The sequence below is a fragment of the Zosterops lateralis genome, assembly GCF_965231275.1.
Source record: "Zosterops lateralis genome assembly, chromosome: 4".
Lineage (NCBI taxonomy): Eukaryota > Metazoa > Chordata > Aves > Passeriformes > Zosteropidae > Zosterops > Zosterops lateralis.
In genome coordinates, this window is record NC_139765.1 from 59,515,561 (window position 1) to 59,534,410 (window position 18,850).

Sequence of the window (18,850 nt, forward strand, 5' to 3'; positions counted from 1 at the left end):
ATTACAGTTCTTAAGTGTGGGATTAGAGAACGTGTTATGGCTACATTGTGTTACTCCCTTGCAGAGGAGTCAAACACAGCCTTAGTTTCACTTAGAAAGTGATGCCCTAAGGAACTGCAAAGACGTTTGTGTACCAGTCAATGAAAAAGAACATCTGTCCTTCACCAAGAAAGAAAAAGACAGGAAAGGAAAAGGCATTTTTACCTAAAAGTAAGCCAGATAATTTTCAATCTGCAAAGTCATCTTTCCTTGAATGGCATGTACACGGACTGTCAGTTCAGGTCTATTGAAGTTTTTTGTGGAACTGGAATGAGGTTCAAAATGTCTGATAGGAATTACAGTCATCTGTCATTGCTATTAACTAGCATTTTAAAACACTGTCTGCCACAAATACGAGAAATTAATTAAAAAGTTTTACACTAATATAGATTTAAAAAATCCAAACAAAAAACACCCCCCACAACTAATACACCATAGCAAAATAAAAGTCTTTGCAGATGCACACGTTTAATTGTCGATACTTGAAAACCTGCCAGTGAAACCACGAACAGAAAGTTGCTTTTGCACTACACAAGCAAAATTCAATACTGGGGATCCAGACAATTCCTCAAGAAATGAAAGCAATTACAATTTAACACCAGCTGTAAGTCACAGAAAGCTAACAAAAGCAATGTATGTCTTAATGCTGACATACAACTACCTCTTTATAACAATGAAGATTTTGAGTTAAATGAGATGAACTACAATTATAATCAAAATCAAAAGTGACCACAGCTGTCCAATACCAATCTGCTAAGCATTTATAACAAATGGGAAAGTGTGTACTTTTAACTACTCTCATTTTTATATTGCCCTTGGGTAACAACTCTGAAGCTGTAGATTACCTGAGGGCAAAACACTGATTGCCTGTAAGCAAGCTTTCTCCTAGGAAGGTGATTGATTTAACTAAACTCCAGGAACATATTAAGTTTTCAGGGAAATGTGTGGAGGAAACCAAGAGACCTGCATATTCCTGACAACAATCTTGTTGATTGTTGACACAATTAGTGTCCAGTCCAAGTTACAAATATATAAAGGACTGATTTAACAATGGAGTCAGTCCTACTGCACCCACAACACCACACTTGATTCACAATTGTCAAAATGCATCCTGACAAAAGATTTAAGAATGACAAGCAAGGTCATATACCCTATAGCCCAGTGATGGAAAACAAGGGACTGAGTAGAGCAAATGCATGTTCCTCTCATTTCTATAAAGTGTTAAACTTTAGAATTAGACATTAAGTGGTTTTCCACAGAAATGAATAGCCCAATCCCTAATTAGAATGAGGACCCTAAGCAGAGGACTCTTAAGCCTAAGCTGCTCTATGAATACCCACTTCATCTTTTTAACAAATTAGCTTTAATGAACTTCATTTCCCAGCCCCAAAGAACTGTGAAAAAAAAGGTATCCAAAGCCTCAAAAACATAATGTGAGGAAAAAACCCCAGCCCTGCCTCACACTAGTGATGAATATTTTGAAAATCCTTCAACTACACATAAAATAACTTTTTCCAGATGCATAATTATTTATTTTAAGCTTCAAGATCAAACTCAATAAGGCAGTGAAAATAGGTATTATTAGATGCTGAATCTCAATTTACACAGATGTAAAGGTACATCCATTTTTCTTTCTACCAGCTCTGAGAAGTTATAGTATTTTCCTATCAAGGACAATTCTTACTTAAGAGCCTTACTTGACATTCCCAGGTCAATACTTCCGGCAGAAATCAAAGAAAAAAATATGCAGAGTACAGAAAGTCAATCAATCGGTAATCTTGTTTTATAAGTACACACATGAACACAAAGTTTTGAGCATATACAGCATAAAGATTCAAAACAGTGAAAAAAGGATTTTATTTAGGTGCCTTATTCTCTCGAGGACAGATCAAAAGGACTTTCAGAAGTTGCTTTGACAGAAAAAAAAATCTCTGTATCACAGCCCTCATTTTGTACATCTTTCCAAAGGCTTCCTGTCTAGAATGCAGTTTGCTGGGAAGGGCCTCAGGATAATTGAGGCATGTAAAATGCCTTCTGACCTCTCTCATGTCTGTTTTGCCTTTTCCACTGAAAAAAGAAACCAAACTTTATTTTATGTATTTCATCTCTTGGAGATGTGCATTCTTAAACTGATCAATTTTCTGAAATCAAGTCTCACATAAGCACAGGTGGTATAAACTTAGAATCCTACACAGCTTTACTCTTCCCTCACTTAAGAAATCAAAACCTAATTTGAAAGTGCAGGACTGTAGAAATATCTTCATTTTTGAAGCTACCAGTACATTAAATACTTCAAAGAGCGAAACAGACAAGATAAAGCATCAAGTTCCCACGGGCTACTTCAACATTTCTTCTGATTTTTATCTCCTCATTGATAGACAGAGTGGCCAACAAGCACTCAGCATACCTGCTCCAACTTCTTTTTCCTCTTCTTCAATGTTGTTTCTGATACTGTCGTACTCTTCATCAATTGCCTGGTTGCCACGCATTTGAGACAGAATTCTCCGTGCTCTCTGGGTCTGCCCTTTCTGAATGAGCCAGCGGGGACTTTCGGGGAGAAACAGGAATCCAAGAAACTGTATAACTGCTGGTACAGCCGACAGGCCCAGCATGTACCTGGAAATATGTAAGAAAATAGATAAATATCTACTATTTGCCTATAAAAACACACTATATTTTTATGTAACTATGATTCAGTTACAGCTGCTCAAACTGTATTTACAGATGAAATCTCCCACTCCTCGTGTTCTGTCTCACTGTAAGTTAAGGGGGCAAGAATCACACTCTGCAGGTATTTTAGAAAACATGACCCTTTCCTTCATTTCCAGGAAATCTCAGGGACATGTTGACTGCTCTGCCACCACTGACTATAGTGCCACTGGTCTTGAGGACACTAAGTTAGACTAAATAAAAACCCTGAAATAGTCCACTAGTTTGGAATATCAGTGACAATAATGAACAGAAAGAGAAAGCAAATGCATGGAGCAAACCAGGTACTGTTGGCAACAGAAATGAGATTTCACATTTCTTCAATAAAATAATAAAAGGATAAAAAGAATTGCAGAAGAACGTATAATTTTGTTCTGCTTTTTAAATCTGACCTTTTCCCATTTACACTTCACACAGATACTTTTCACTTTCATTAAAGACTTTTAACAGTGCTGGTGTCACCTGTACATTATTGCAGTTATCACAGGTTTCACATCAGTGGATATAATCATTAAAACACCCCCAGAAACCAGTCTCTCTGAATACTGAGGTAGCCTCTACTCATAAACAAATTCACACCTTGACATCAGTCAGGAGATTAAGAAGATTTGCTAATCTCCTCATATCCCAGGATGCATGCTTTCACAGGTGTTTCTGCAGCTTCTCACCTGGATCTTTTTATAAAGCATGCATGAGATTGCTAATTAAGTAGGAAGGAGAGAAAAACCATTATTGAAAACCTTATGTTAGGGCAATGTATGAACCAAATGTACTTGTCAAGTCCAAATGCATTTTAAGTAAAAATGGAAAAATACTTTTTTAGAGGCATTTGTGGATTTAACAAAGAAAAACATGGGCGGTACAACAGGCAGAAAACTGGAGAATGGTAAAAAGAATACCCAAAAGGCAATGCAAAGAGGATAACCATGCCAGGACAATGTGAATGTAGACCAGTCTTCCCATGCCCAGCTGAGCTCCCAAGTTCTTCTTACAACCAGCCAAAATTTCCAAAGGTCATACAAGCAAAACTTGCTGTAGAAAGACCTCAGTGAGCAGTTGGGGTTTTTTTTGTGTGTGTGGTTTTTTTTGTTTTGTTTTGTTTTTTTTGTTTTTGTTTTTTTTTGTTTTTGTGGGTTTTTTTGTTGTTGTTTTTTTGTTTTGTTTTTGTTTGTTTGTTTGTTTTTGTTGTTTTTTGGTTTTTGTTTTTTGTTTTTGGTAACACTTTAAAAATTCTACAGCTCACCATTAGTTAAAAAAGAAAAGCATTAGTTAAAGAAAGAAAAAAAATTCAAACCACAAAGCCTGTGGAAGGCTTATTAGCTGAGCAGTCTTCAGTCAACGTATCTAACAGTGTCACTAATTCACTAATGTTCTCATTCCTCATTCACTAGCACTCTTTCATTAATGGCCTCATTTATTCCTAAGCTTTTCCTTCTCCACAAGCATTTTGGTAGCTGTATACAAAACACATAGACCATTGAAGCTCATCAAATTGTAGATTCTTTATTGGAGTGATATTTAGAAAGCCTTTTCTATTTCAAATGAAGAGTAAAGCAAACTCACAGATATTAAAAACAACTGCTGTATCCTGTCAAAGTGCATGCAAAAGTATGTTTTAATGCATCTCAGTAAGCAGATTTAGTCCTTCTGACTCCTATTACTTAAATTTCTGCTCCTCCAAAGCCCTTCAGTCACTTAAATGCAACAGAGCCTCCAGATCTAAGCAGTTGGGTGCCTGCAATCATCTTAGGAGGCAAAATCAATCAAGGCTAGTGAAAGCCTGATTTATACCAGTTGGACTCTATTGGATTGTTTATCACAAGCAAGACAAGAAAGAAATGTACAGATAGTGCTTCCTCACTAAAGTCAGTTTCCAGTCTGCAAAATTCTGGTCAAAGTTGAGTAAAAGGAGCAGGCCAGAAAGAAAATATTTAGTTGAGAAAGAACTTCCATCACAAGTTCTAGAGCTGGTGTCATTTTCAGAGCAAGCCTTTTTGATATAATCAATTTAGAGTAAAAGCAGGCAATTTTAGACATTTCATGCAGTGAGCCAGCTTTCAGAAATCCAATATAGTTCTTTCCTATACAGATTACAAGACTCTGCGTTTGAAGCCAGATGTCTAGCAGACCTGAAAAAATCCAGCATGAAATTTAATAAGTCTGCTGTAACATTTCTCCTTCTCTGTCATACTGCTGCAATGCTATTAAGATGGCGTTAGCAGGGTTTATAAAGCTAACCTGACATAAGGGTCATGTTAAATATTTGTTTTCTTTGGTTTATTTTAATTTAATATCCAGCATTTCCAAGAACAAGCAGAGACAAGAAAAATTAAAGTTCGTTATTGTTTGTTTCAGCACTCCAGTGCTTAGCCATTCAATCAGTAAGAGATATAATAATTGCTGTAATGTTCCTTTTTATATGTTATGACTCAGGAGTAAACATTTGTGATTTCTCTCCACACGTTTGCTGGCCACTCCTTTCAGGTGACAGACCATCTATACTCTTCCCTGCTCAGCCTCAGGTTGCAATAAACTAGCTGAGGACAGTACACCATCCTCAACAGCTCCAGCATTGCAGCTGAAATACTTGGACACCTCATCACTGAGGTGGTAGCCTGTTTCTTCAAAGAAAGTTTGATTTCACTCAATCCAGCAGAGTAGTACTTGACACATACATAAAACAGCATTACTGCAAAAGTCACCCAGCATGGGCTAGCAGGCTGCAGAAACAATTGCTCTTCGCTACTCAGCACACCGCGTCGCACTTCAAAGAGCAAGACTACAACTATAGGAGAAAGCTGCAAACCAGGAATAACAATGGATCACTAAAATGGGTCACACAAGTGAAACATGTGATATAGAAGAGGTTAAGAGAACCAGGTTTGTGCTGCCCAGAAAATAGATTTTTATTCTTTTATAACATAAGCTTTTAACTATAAATTTATGCTACAACATCCTTCAATTCTGATAATTACCACTGCCCAGATTTAGACTACTCAAAGTTCACCTCCATCTTGCACATACAGCATATTACTTACTGGATATTTGCATTTTGAAAAATCAGCAAATCAGTAATTATGCTAAATCCAAAAGGCAAACTACCTTCATAAACATCATGACAATCACTCACACTTGTGATGCATATTTATTACTCTTCCACTTTAAAGTTTAGTAAAGTCAAAAAACCTGCACATACTGTGAAAATTAAGCTTAAGCAAAAGCCGTATGGATCTATTTCAGCAAGCTTTATTTACTGAAGTTCCATTTTAGTATACAGATTTACCACTTTCTATGTAAATTGTGTTTTACCAACAAGAATTGCAATAGCTGTCAACCAAATCAGGACTACAGCAGCTTGCTTTTAGCAAGGAAGGCTCACAAACCTCCATCCATCCTTGGCGAGGTAGCTGAAGATTCCATCGACAACACTTGCGAAAAACTGCCCTCCAGTGATGAAGAGAGTGTTAATGGTGACTAATCTGCCTCGTAAGTGTGGTGGAGCCACTTCTGCGATGTACACTGGCACAGTCATAGACGCTACACCTACAAGAACAAATTCAGTTACAGTTATAAAATTGAAAGAAATACTACATCGCTTTTTCATCATAAAATACTATTTTGGGGTTGGCTGAGACAGAGTTCATTTTCTTCATAGTAGCTAGTATAGGGGTATGCTTTGTATTTGTACTGGAAACAGTGTTAACTATTGAGGGATGTTTTCTTTATTCCATACACAGAGTCAAGGCCTGTTCTGCCTCTCACCCCACCCCACCAGTGAGGCTGGGGGCACAGGCACACAAGTAATGGAGAGGGGACACAGCCACGACAGCTGACCCCAACTGATCCAAGGGATATTCCAGACTACATGGCATCATGCTCAACACATAGAGCTAGGGGAAAAGGAGGAAAGGGGGGACATTCAGAATTGTGGAGTCTATCTTCCCCAACAGCTGTAACACATGATGAAGCCCTGCTCTCCTCCAAATGGCTCAACACCTGCTTGCCCGTGGGAAGTGGTGAATGAATTCCTTGTTTTGCTTTGCTCATGTGTGTGGCTTTTGCTATACCTATCAAACTATCTTTATTCCAACCCACAAGTTTTCTCACTTTTACCTTTCCAATTCTCTCCCTCCCCCTACCAGCAGGGAGTGAACAAGCAGCTACACAAAGCTGAGTTGCTAACTAAGGCTGGACATGACAAGTGGTGACCCGAACTGAGCTGGCTTTGGTGCCCAGTAACTTTCCAGAAAACACCAACTCTCCTGCCCTGAGTGACCACCCTAACAGATGGAGCCCAAAGTCATGGACTAAAGGAACTTGGTGGACATTTATAGACACTTTACAAACATTTCACAGGGGTGGTTTATAGACTGTGAGAATGATATCTGTGTTTATATCAAAAAATATGAAGGGGGTTCATGGGTAATAAGAATGCACTGCATCTAGATGGAATAAGGGGTGGAGAATGTGCTGGTTTCAGCTGCAGTAGAGTTACTATCCTTCATAGTAGCCAGTACAGGCTATATTTTAGATTTAAGCTTAGGACTTTGTGTTTACAAAATTAACTCTATTCAAGGCAAAATATGCACACACTTAAATAGAACAAGCTGGACAAATTTAATTTCTAACTTTCAAAGGATGAAAGCAATGAAAATACAACTAACAAACTCTAGAAGCATACCCAAAGCAAATGGTTGCTAGCAGCTGTATTGGAATGTCAAGGTTTGATGTAATGATACAAAGAATTACTTTCTTCAATTCACATTGCATGTACACTGAAATTAAATAAAATGATAGATATAACTATAGTCTTGAAAGAAAGAGTTGCTGTGGTCCAAGTAAGCACACATAAGTCAAACTGACTAACTGGAGACAGCAGGTGGTCACAAAATTCTGTTTAAAGAGAATTTAAGCATGGTTTCCACAGCCAAAAACAAAAACAAGGCCAAGCATTATTATCATTATCATCATCATTATTATTATTGTGTAATTTCATTACTGTTATAGAACAAATTGTTTCTTAACTTGGTTTAAATGTGCTACTTCAAGTATAGGTTGGCTGGGCCCAGAGCAACCTGATCTAGCAAATGGCCAACCTGCCCACGCAGGGGGATTGGAACTAGATGATCTTTACGGTTCCTTCCAATCCAAGGAATTAATGATTCAACACAAAAAACCCTATCACCATAAGGAAACAAGGACTAATGCTAAACCATAGCTGCTTTTTATTCTGTCTTAACACTGGTAGTATTTCCTACTAACTATGTGACAAGTCATCTGTGCAAAAGACACAACTGTCTAAAAGGAACAAAAAAAACCTGTAAAAACAGAGTTCAACAGTGTATGAAGAACACATCTGGGTGCAGCACACGCTTTGGTGGTCCAAATCCCTATTTTCCTTATAAGAACCAAAACTGACAAGAAACAGTTATTTTTTCTGTAGTTAAAAATGGAAGTACATTGGCAGCAGCCACCCAAAAACATTTTGACCAAAGCCACCTGAGATATAACTTGAGCACAGCCAAGCACCATCAGACACAACATTATCTTCCAGCCTGGGGCAGCTTCACCACCTCCATACAGACAGCCCCACACCAGCAGTGGGCCAGTGCCACAGCCCCAGCAGGAAACGGGGTCACAAAAAAGCATGCACAAGCTCCTGAAGCACAGCTGTGGCCCCTGGCTTGTGTCACAGTAGAAGGACTTCATCATGGGATGGCAGAGGCTTCAGCTAGGGCCCCACTGCCTGCCTGACTCACCAAACAAAGAGCACAAAATCATCTTTAGCAACAAGGTTAGCCTGACAGGACTGCTGGGAGCCTCCAAAAGCTCGAGTGAAGAATACAGATTGTTTAATAATAAAATGCCATGAGAAGATGCTTTGTTGCAATAGGTAAACACTCACAGCAGCCTCTCAGCATGATAACCCAGTTTCCAGCAGAGCCTCCCAGGACATGCCAATGCCTCCTTCTCTTATCGACTGAGCAACTGGCACAGAATAAAAGACCCAAATAAAAATGTCAGGGGGAAAAAAAGGAGCATTAAAAATTTATTCAACCAATTTTCAAAGCCAACCAGAATGCACCATGGAAAGAAGCATTCAAATAGTCCTTTGCGTATTTGACAGAGAAGTGAATTTTCAAACCCAGCCCACCATTAGGGGTGTTTCTCTCCCATATTTCATGTCAGTATTTGAAATAATGACTATTAAAGTGATGGAGACTGCACACATATATCAGAAAATCTCTTTTGGGAAAGCACAGGAGTGTGTCCACTCGCTGCAAACAAAAGCCACCGAGGACCCATATGAGACAGCGGCTGCCACTGGAGCAGAGGAGCAGGTCCCCACAGCTGTGGCAGCCCTGGCCTAATGAGGCTGGGCCTTCCTGCTCCCCCAGCCACCCCTCTGCCCTGGGCATGTCACTTCCAATGCCCGTGCATGTTCCCCCACTGCACTGTGGCCGTGTTCCCATAGGCTCCTTAGGACTGTATGTTAAGATGTATCTTTGACATACATAATCATGTAGTGAAGCTAATTTGAGAAGAAGGCAACATGTGAGGTTTTTATGAGAAAGCAGTTAGAAAATGTGCCCAACCAAAACCAATACATGTGTTTTTAAAAAGCTACCTTTTACCCCCTTTAAATTCTTAATGAAGACTGATTCTACACAGGACCTGCAGAGGAATCTTGTTCAAAGCATGCCAGCCAAAAATGCTTCTCAGGCATCCAAAAAGCAGAACCACACCACTGTCCAGACCAGAAGCTCTCTGGTTCAGATGTTTAGAGCACACCATCAGCCCTGAGACATGTCCAGAACCAGTGGTAGCTGCAGTAACGACACTTGCCTCTTATAGGTGAAACTAAAACCCGTTGCATAACATAGGGGTGGTATGAAAGTTAATATGTGTTTGTAAAAAGTCTTAAACAAAGGGCGTCATGACAACAGATTGTTTCTGCTGCATTCTTCTCACAAGTTGATGACTACAGGAATAAACAGAGAAAAGGAAGCTTGCACACCCCAACAACCCTATCATAAGCTAGCCAGTGATACCAGCTATTCAGCTGGCATTAATACAGTAGTTGAAATTATTCAGTATCAATAAATAGCACAAGATTTCTCAGGGAAAGCTCAGGATTTAGAGTATTAGTCCAAAATCAAACAGAATTGCTTAGATCGCCAGAAACATTTGAAGATCATCTAGTCTAACCACTGTTGAAGCAGGGGCAGCTGGCAGAGGCTCCCCAGAACCATGCTCAGTTAGGCCCTGACCATCTCAACATGAGGATCTCCAAACAAAATGACTCTATAATTCTGCAACTTCCACGCCAGCTTTCTTGCCCTGAGAAACGTGTTCACAATGTTGCTGTCTAAAATAGCCTTTCTGGACTTCCATTCAGACCTTACTTCCTCTACTGTGTGTCCCAAAACCTACAGATTTCAAAATATTCAAGCAAAAATCTCAATTCAGAAGACACATTTGTTACATATTTCCAACTATCATTTCAACATCAAAACATATGTTTTGCTACTCTGAGTCTGAAAGAGTGCAGCAGGAGGTTTCAGGGAACAGGAGGAGGCAATTAGGAAAGCTTTCCTAGTTTATCTGACTGTCATGCAGCAAGCCTTAATACACAAAAGCAAAGCTCTTCTTGAAAAAACACCAAGAGTGAAAAAATTGCTATTCTGAAACCAATCAAAATAAGAGAAAAAAAATCATATGACTTTAAAGAAATAATATTTTAGATTCTCAAGTGTTATTTACATTACTCATTTGCTTTTAGTTGCTTTAGAATGCATTGATGTTCTCCAGCCTTGCCTCCTCTGATTTCCATATAAGACACACTAAAAGAGGAGAGTAAGTTCTCCTGAAAAGGCATAGTCGGAAGCAAGGCATTAACCATTAGTCAAGTATAAAAAACTCTAAAATACATAACCAGTATTTGCTATGTAATTATTTTAACAGCCAGATATTAAAGAAATTTTAAAACAAAGAACAGCTTTCCTAGCAAAACAAATATAGCTGCAATGGAATCTTTCCTTAATCCATCATAAGAGATGCTTTCATTTACACGACATTTTCTAATATGCTCTCACTGTTAAATTGCTCACACCAAATAAAAGATTCTTGCTGCAGGCAAGTATATTACTACCTAACTAATAGAGCTGATAAGTGACAAGACATGAGAAAAAGAAAATGAAAACAATTAACTGGAAATCTGTCAGAGAAGGCCGAAGCTCCACAGCTATGAAATATGAGAAAAGAGAGAAGGGAAGTCCAGTCTTTATCCACTTGAGTAACCGAGGCATGAACTTTCTGTCCTCATTAAAGGATAAAGCTTAGAAAAAACATAACAGAAGGTTCATTAAATTTTGACCAGAAGACACATCTAATTATTATACAGGAAGCATGACATGACACAATGGGCTGAAATCATCATATTAAATGTTTTTTTCACAACTAAAATCACTTAGGAAACTAATTACTAGGGCTCCTACTATAATCTGCAGACTTTCCAGTAGAAAGCAGAGACAAGTCTGTGCACAGCTCAATTTTAAGACAATCAATAGACCAAAGGTGTGAAAAGACATCTTTAAATCACTTTATCATCCAGAAAAATATTTCCAGTATGAACATGTAAGCATCATGAAGAATTCATTGAAAAGTTCAAAAATTAAGTCAACAAAGTTATTGACAATAGAAATAAAAAGCTCAATGAAGGAGAGCTCTTACAATAATTAGAATTTTAAGTATATTTTAAGAAATTAGATTACAGTAGAAAACACAAGGACTAAAAAGGGAATCCAGGTTATTGTTTGAAAAATGCATTTGAGCATTAATGCTAAGGAGATGGAATAATTCTAAAGACTTATTTTTGCAAGATCAGATAGATACAAATGTTCCCTGTCTAGATCAGGACTTCCACCATAGCTCCTGTTTCCTGCCAATAGGAGAGAAGGTGCATCATCAAAACAACAGATGAGCAACAAAAGCTGGAGACAGGATATTGAATGAGATGCACTTTCACTCCTAGCACAATAAAAGAGCTGTAAGGTAGAAGGAATGTGTCAGTCTTTTCACCGACATCAGCCAATAACCAGCGTCAGAAGCAGCAAAAACACAGGGAAGGGATCCTGACAAACTTTTGTTGTTACTGCAACTCAATTAGTCTTTCATGCTTAGTAATAAAGAGGACTGATGGTTAACTAGAAGTGCTAAGGAGGCACATCCAGGATCTGATGTCTTTTTGTATCATGGTTCTGTCCCTCCTGTCCAGCTTGTGCTGACCTTTGGCAGGAAAACCAAGCAAAACAGGGAATACAACCAGCTAGAAAGATATCCACCTGCCTCCTAAGGGAGTTGTACCACTTCTCTCCTTGAAACAGTGACATCAGAAGACTGTACTGGACCCCGGGCAGGACTAGTTATGACAATGGAATAACCTGAATCACCATGGGACGTCCAGACTGTCCAGGTGGAAACTAAAATTAAAATGTGAAATAATCATTAAAAAGCACAAAGAAATCTCTGATCCTGTTTCACAGTACAGCAACTCAGCAATTAATCTCTACTAAAAACAAAGAACATACATAGCTTATTACAAAAATTAGTGTTGTTAGGAGCTCCAAACAAACAGGCAGAAACCAAAAAGTTTCCTTTCAGAACATCCTTCACTAACATATAAAGCTACAATGAGGTACTTAACCAAGGTAAAATATTTCACATATCTTGCAAGAGTAAATCTTAAAATTTAATGTTAAACTGTTAAATAAAATGTTAAACTTTAATGCTACCAACTTTAAAATTCACTTAATTAAGAAGCATCCTGTAATGATTTGTGTTCATGGTAAGGATTCCAAACAGCAAGTGATTCCACAGACACTTTATGGAGGCAACCTGATGAAGAAGCAAGCAAAGAGAATCAGGAATTAAATATTAGCAGAGGTTATGCTACAAGAAAATTTGAATACAAAGTCAAGGTGAGCTTTTTGTGAAGGTGTGAGGGGAGTATAAGTAAACAGCAAATTCCTAAAGTCACAACAGGAAACTTGCCAACCTACAGCTGAGCTAATGTTTTCTCACAGCAACTTTGAAGGAAATCTGGTAAACTTCCTACATCTTGGATATTAGATGTGCAATCTAAATTTAATAGTTTGGAAATATGATTGACCTCAGAAGTATGTCACATTATATAGACAAAGAGACTTCCATCAAGTATTTTCTTTCAGTTCCATTCCCACAAAATTATACTTTAAGGTTTTTGCTTTGCTCTGACAAAACCAGCTTTCTTGCCAACTGATAATTTTAGAACACTGCTCACATCTGAGTAGCAAAACTCAGGAGAACAGGGGCAACATGCTGCTTAACTTCCTGAAAGAACTGAAAAGTTCTTCAATAAATGTATACTCTTTACCATCAAAGAAGAATCGATTTAAATAGTTTGTGAAGAAATCAATCACTGACAAAAGGGATGCATTTTTACTGCAAAGGATACTTATTTTTAAAGACCATTAGCTTTCACAAATACACATAGAGGAGCTGTCAACAGCCACCTCCTATTCTACAGACAGCTCCACAACACATTACAATTATATTCCTCAACCTAATCAGAAATTAAGTCTTTTTATAGTCTAATAGAGTCCTTCTGTGCTGTTACAGTTAACACTTCAGCTTTCAGTAATGACAGTCAACCTAAGGGGATAACAGAGTGCCTTATTAAACATGTTAATGGGAAATACTTGAGAAAGCAGTGCATTTGAATGCTGTTCTAGTACACTAACCACTTCCCTAGCAGATAAAGCTAAAATATTCATTGCACAGCTTGTATTTGAGTGTGAATATCAGTGAAAGCTCAAGTCCTTTCTAATATCTAGGCTTCCCACCCACTGCACATATCTAGTAAAGGCACTATCAGCAGTTGATAGCTGGTTAGTGAAAGTTATTTCAAGGATGATTGGCAGCACACTTCCCCATTTAGTATCTCCCCTACGTCAGATTAGTAGAAGTCAATTTCTTAGCTGTGGCACAACTGTGCTTGGCTACAGAAATGCACAAGGGCAGTGGGACAAACCAGCAGCACTAAAATCACACTAGAATGTAGATTTTAGGTGCATCTCTTCTAGAATGGGGTCCAACACCAGCAGCCTTCATTTAAATCTGATATTTTAACACTAATTTACCTAATGGTAGAGAGCTGGTTCATCATAATTAAACTGTACTGTTGAACATCTAATAGACTAAGTAATTCCAGAGTTTTATGTCCCTAACTAGCCACCAGCCCAAACCCATGTGACCAACATTGTAATTACAACCAAAACCCTATGCTGTGAAGGAGCCAAAGACCACAGCAATCTGAAGAAATGCAAATGAAGCTGCTCACTAGTTGAGATTGTCTCAGATATATTGAACTATCGTATCTTAATGAGCCTAGATAAAAAAATTCTTTCTGGTGACCACAAGAAGGCTTTTTCACTGTTGCATGTTATCAGCATGGATCAAAACCACAAAATCCTTCACTAAAAAAACCCTCAAATTGCATCCAGTAGAAACAACCACAACTGTCATACAGTAAATGCAATGCCCCAAGAAGACAGCATTAGCCTTCCACAAGAGTAATTTCAAGTTCCGAGCTCTCCCTTGTTCAGAAGATAAAGAAGTAAATCCAGTTCATAACAAAATCAACATGCCAACACAGAACACAATTCTTCCACAATTAAAGTGTTAAGGCCTTTGTCTGGCATCTCCAGAACAGTATCTCAGAAGAACAGCCTAGGGTAATCACAAATAGTAAAGAGACATGAATATTCAACAAAGCATAACCAAGAAGGGACTATTTATCACAGTACCAATTTTCCTGCACTGAAATTCTTTAAGAAATGTTTTTAATCTGGAAACTGGGGGTTATGAAATGGAAAAAAGTGAGCCATGACACTTGAGGGAAGACAGATAAGAACCACCTACAGGCTACATACAGTATGAAAGTTTATTAAAATAAAGCTTAGGTTACTTTGTTTATTAAAAGAAAACAGTTTAGGAATTACAAAAAGAATGTAGTAATCTTTAATAGAAAATAGGCAGCAATGTAAAAAAACCTGAGGATATTCTATGATTCTAAGTGTTAAAACCACTTCACCTGTGGGGCCCTATTCAACTCAACATTAGCACTATCTGTCAAACAACTCACTTTGGGACGAAACAATTCTTAAACAAGTAACTTTTTCTATTCAAAATAATTTTGAGTTTATTCAAAATAATTGTTATGAGAAAATTTATCTTGAGTGACAAAATCAGAAAGAGAGCACAGGATTTAATTAACAAGAGGCAAAATACTCAAGTAACCATCCAGAAAATCTAAAGCAAAGGTCTTTGCAACTGTCCAAGCTTATGACCACACCTAACACTACAGATGTCAGTTTACACTTCCCAGCAACCCGGAATTAGTTACCCATGTTCAGTCATTCTTTATGGCCAGCATCTGTTCCTATTAATCCAGGCTGTGAAACTCCCAGCCAGACCCCACCCAGCTGCCTGAGTTTCTGAGTATCCCACTGAGAATGCAATAATGGGAGTCTATGCCTGGACCTCATATCTGTAAGATCTCATTTCAGAAAGATATAAGAAATCATTAAGAAATGCATTTTTGCATCATTATAGCAATACTATAATGATATATAGAATAACAGTCAACCCTAGAAGTGAGTAAAAAGCTGCCAAAAGCAACTAGGAAAAAAGTTCTAATTTGTTCTGTTTCTGAATTATTTTGATCAAGAACTATTTGCAAAAATCTGTAACTGCATTGTAAGATGCAGACCTTTCACTGTGAAAGAGTAAAGCAGCCTAGATGTTTATACCACTTGACACGTTTATTTTTACCACATTGCAAAAACTTCTCCCTTCAGGAAATAACAGTATTTTTTTTATTTTCACTTGAAAATTATGAATACAACATAGTAGGTTTTTTTATGACAGCTTGTATAAACATGTAAGTCAAGCACTACTTGATCTGCTTCAGGAGTGGTTTCAGTTTAAATAAATACTAATTGAGATAAGCAGCGCTTTTCTGTAGACATTCTTTAGCAGCAGCAGACTGCACTCTACGTGCTGCCCTCACCTAGGAAGAACTAGCCATTGAAGGTGGTCAGGTCCTGAGGCACAGAAAAGGAGCTGCTTCCCCATCCAGTGGCTACTCCCCCTCCAGCAAGGCAGGGGATCTGGATGAGTATCCACATCTCAGCTACTCCACTGGACATCTGAGGCTTTTGATCGGATGTCTGGGATTGAATTGTGCTGAGGCACAGGTCACAAGCACTGAGAAGCTGAGGGTGCCAATCTTTCTGCTGACTTAGCCACACAAACTGCAATTTCCAGCAGGGAAGTATGGTTTTATAATGACCCAGAAAGATTTGTCAGGGCTCATATGCACAGCCATTCTTATATGCCAGAAAGCCAGCATTATAAACACCATCTTTACGTGGTTGAATAAGAACAACCCCACATCAAAATCCCCAGAACAATGGTTGAATGCTTCAAGGATTAGCACATTTTCTGTGTAGAGGTATTTTATTTACAGAGGACAAGGGTAATGGTTTGAAAGCTACACAGAAAATGAATGTTCCTTTTTAACTTTACACTTTTGCTTATATACCATTTTTCTCTAATTCTACTACAGTGATGCTTTACCCAACTTAAAAGAATTTTAAGGGAAATGGTATCCATACAAACATGAACAAGCTTTAGAAGCTGAAGTACAACTCAGCCACAAGTATGCCTTCAGGTTATACCTGAAAGCTATAGTCATGCTCTTCAACTAAGACCCAAATTCTTTTTAACAGTGCCTTCTTCTACAAGTGCAGCTATCAAAACAGTGAAACTGCTTTATTTCTCTGCAAACTGCTTAAGGTTTCACTGGGTTAAAAGTCTAGCAACTGCCTCCAAACATGAAGCTTCAGATGAAGATAAGCAGAAGAACACATTTTCTGACCTACCACTTGCAATTAATTAAAAGTAAAATAAAAATTAGAAAGACAAATCTCACTGCAAAGTTAAGTGTTTTAGAGAAACAAGTTAACATTTAGAGAAAAAGTAACATTAAATTATATCATTCCCTATTTAGGAAGGCTATTCAAAAATACTGTCTGTCTAATGTATTCCCAGTAATTTTGTGCTTGCCATGGGTAAATACATTGCAAACATCAACACACAGAACTATATTTTTTATAGGAATTGCTACATTTATCCACTTGTGCAAAAAACAGCATGACTGGTAGGAAGACAGGTACCAGTTATATGGTTTTATAACTATTACTCTAAAAAATAAACAAAAGCCTTGTAAGCCTTTTACAGCCTAAGGCTTGATTTTAAAAACTAAGTTTCAATTATGCCTTTATAATGCAAGTAGCACTTATGACAGTAATGTAAGTATAACTACAGTTATAATGAAAATACAGGAATCACAGCAATTGCTCAGTTTCTTTCTACACTAGCAGATTTGTATACAACCAAGCTTGTGTCTGCAAACACAAGTGATCCACACAGAGATAATAAAACATCTTTTTCACCATATGGCAAAATATTTTCAGTATTGGAGGGTGGGGGGTGGTAGAAATCAGTACAGTACTTGTTCCTCAAGGAACGTTCATGCACATTTTGCATGCCTTTCCCAGTGCACATGGGTTAAGTCATCCAGTGCTGCACACTTCTTTGCTTTAAGAGAAGCAGCTCAGTTTAAATATCCAGTTGTCATGTGTCCTTCTTCTCATGATCTGGAGTCTCTCTGCTACCAATTCAATAACAGCTGCTCAATCCCAGTGCAGTACAACTGTAATAGAAGAACATTCTATGGAGGAATCCCAAGTAAAGTTCTCTCAAGAAAAGTGGCAATCTCAGAGAGAGCTTTAACTATTAGGACAAGGATCTTGCACTAGAGCCCCCTTAGCAGAGGGATAAGCCAATTCTGAATTTCTTAATCTCACACAGGTTTACACCTATAAATGACTTGTGACTGCTCTCCTAGACTATTACAACTGCAGCACTCACGGTGTAATATTCAAGCTGTCAAGGGATAAAAGGTTACTTTAAACACTTTTGATGTGTATTTACTTCCACCGGTGGCTTATGCTGAGAAAAAAAAAAGAAAAAAAACAAGAAAAAAAAAAAAAGCTGCAAGTGAAAAATGAGGTTGCTGCACTTGAGGGGGGGAATGCAAGACAGTAGTGTCAAGTGCTAAAAGGAAAAAAGGAACAGATCAACTACGAAGGTGAGGAAGTCTCAGCCAACCAGGAGTGAATGAATGCTGCTGATGGAAAGAAATTACTGCTAAATTTTGTCAGGGAAATGGGCTGCCAAAGAGCTTTCTGGAAAATGTTGCTCTCATGACTTTCAATTTTTAACAACTTGCAGTTCTCTAGATGCATTGCAATGGACAGTCATTTTCCAAACAACAGATGTAATTCTGGTAACAGTTGCTTTACTTCAACATTTAGTTTGTGCTTTGTTAGATCCCCACTCAGAGCACCCAGCACAACTCCTGAGGTCTCCCCAGAGAGCAGCTCTCTCCTGCCCTGTTTTCAGTCTCCAAGCACAGTAGCAGGGGAGGATTCAGGCAGAGCTCCAGGTGAGCCTACACAGAAAGCTGGGCAAAGACTACATTGTTCTTGGTAAATCACATTGAGTGATACAAGGCTTTGATAACTCTAGATAACCTAAAGATTAAGAGGAAATAAAGATGGATATCTGAAGTGCCATTCTGCAACTCAGGGCACTGCACTGATTCTCCTACCTGTCAGTCAGCTGTGTTGCCCCTATACAGTGACAGAACAGTGAAAATGAGAAATTATAGGAAAAATTAGGAGTTCCAATTTTAAAAAGTGTATCTGACAGTCCCATGCCAATTAACACTGATATAGCAAGTATCTCTAAGATAAAATCTGCTTTTGCTGTGACTTGTACTACACAAGTTGCAATAAATCAGTGTAAGCTGTCAGATAACAAGCTGGGCAATGAAATACTCCACTGCTTCAGTTTGCTGTCTGCCAGCCCCTAAGTGACCCAGCTTTTTTATACTTGAGGAACAGCTACTACAGAGTAGTAAATTTTAACTCCT

The 18,850-nt window shown here is 38.2% G+C and overlaps 1 protein-coding gene across 1 annotated transcript in view; it reads right to left on the reverse strand.

The window, feature by feature from the left end:
* Positions 1-18,850, reverse strand: part of SLC2A13 (solute carrier family 2 member 13) — a 147,678-nt gene that overhangs the window by 112,468 nt on the left and 16,360 nt on the right. The window contains exons 2-3 of the mRNA XM_083859838.1: positions 6,132-6,291; positions 2,447-2,655 (exon numbers count right to left, since the gene is read on the reverse strand). Coding sequence (XP_083715964.1) covers positions 2,447-2,655; positions 6,132-6,291 — 369 coding nt within the window. The remainder of the gene's footprint in view (positions 1-2,446; positions 2,656-6,131; positions 6,292-18,850) is intronic.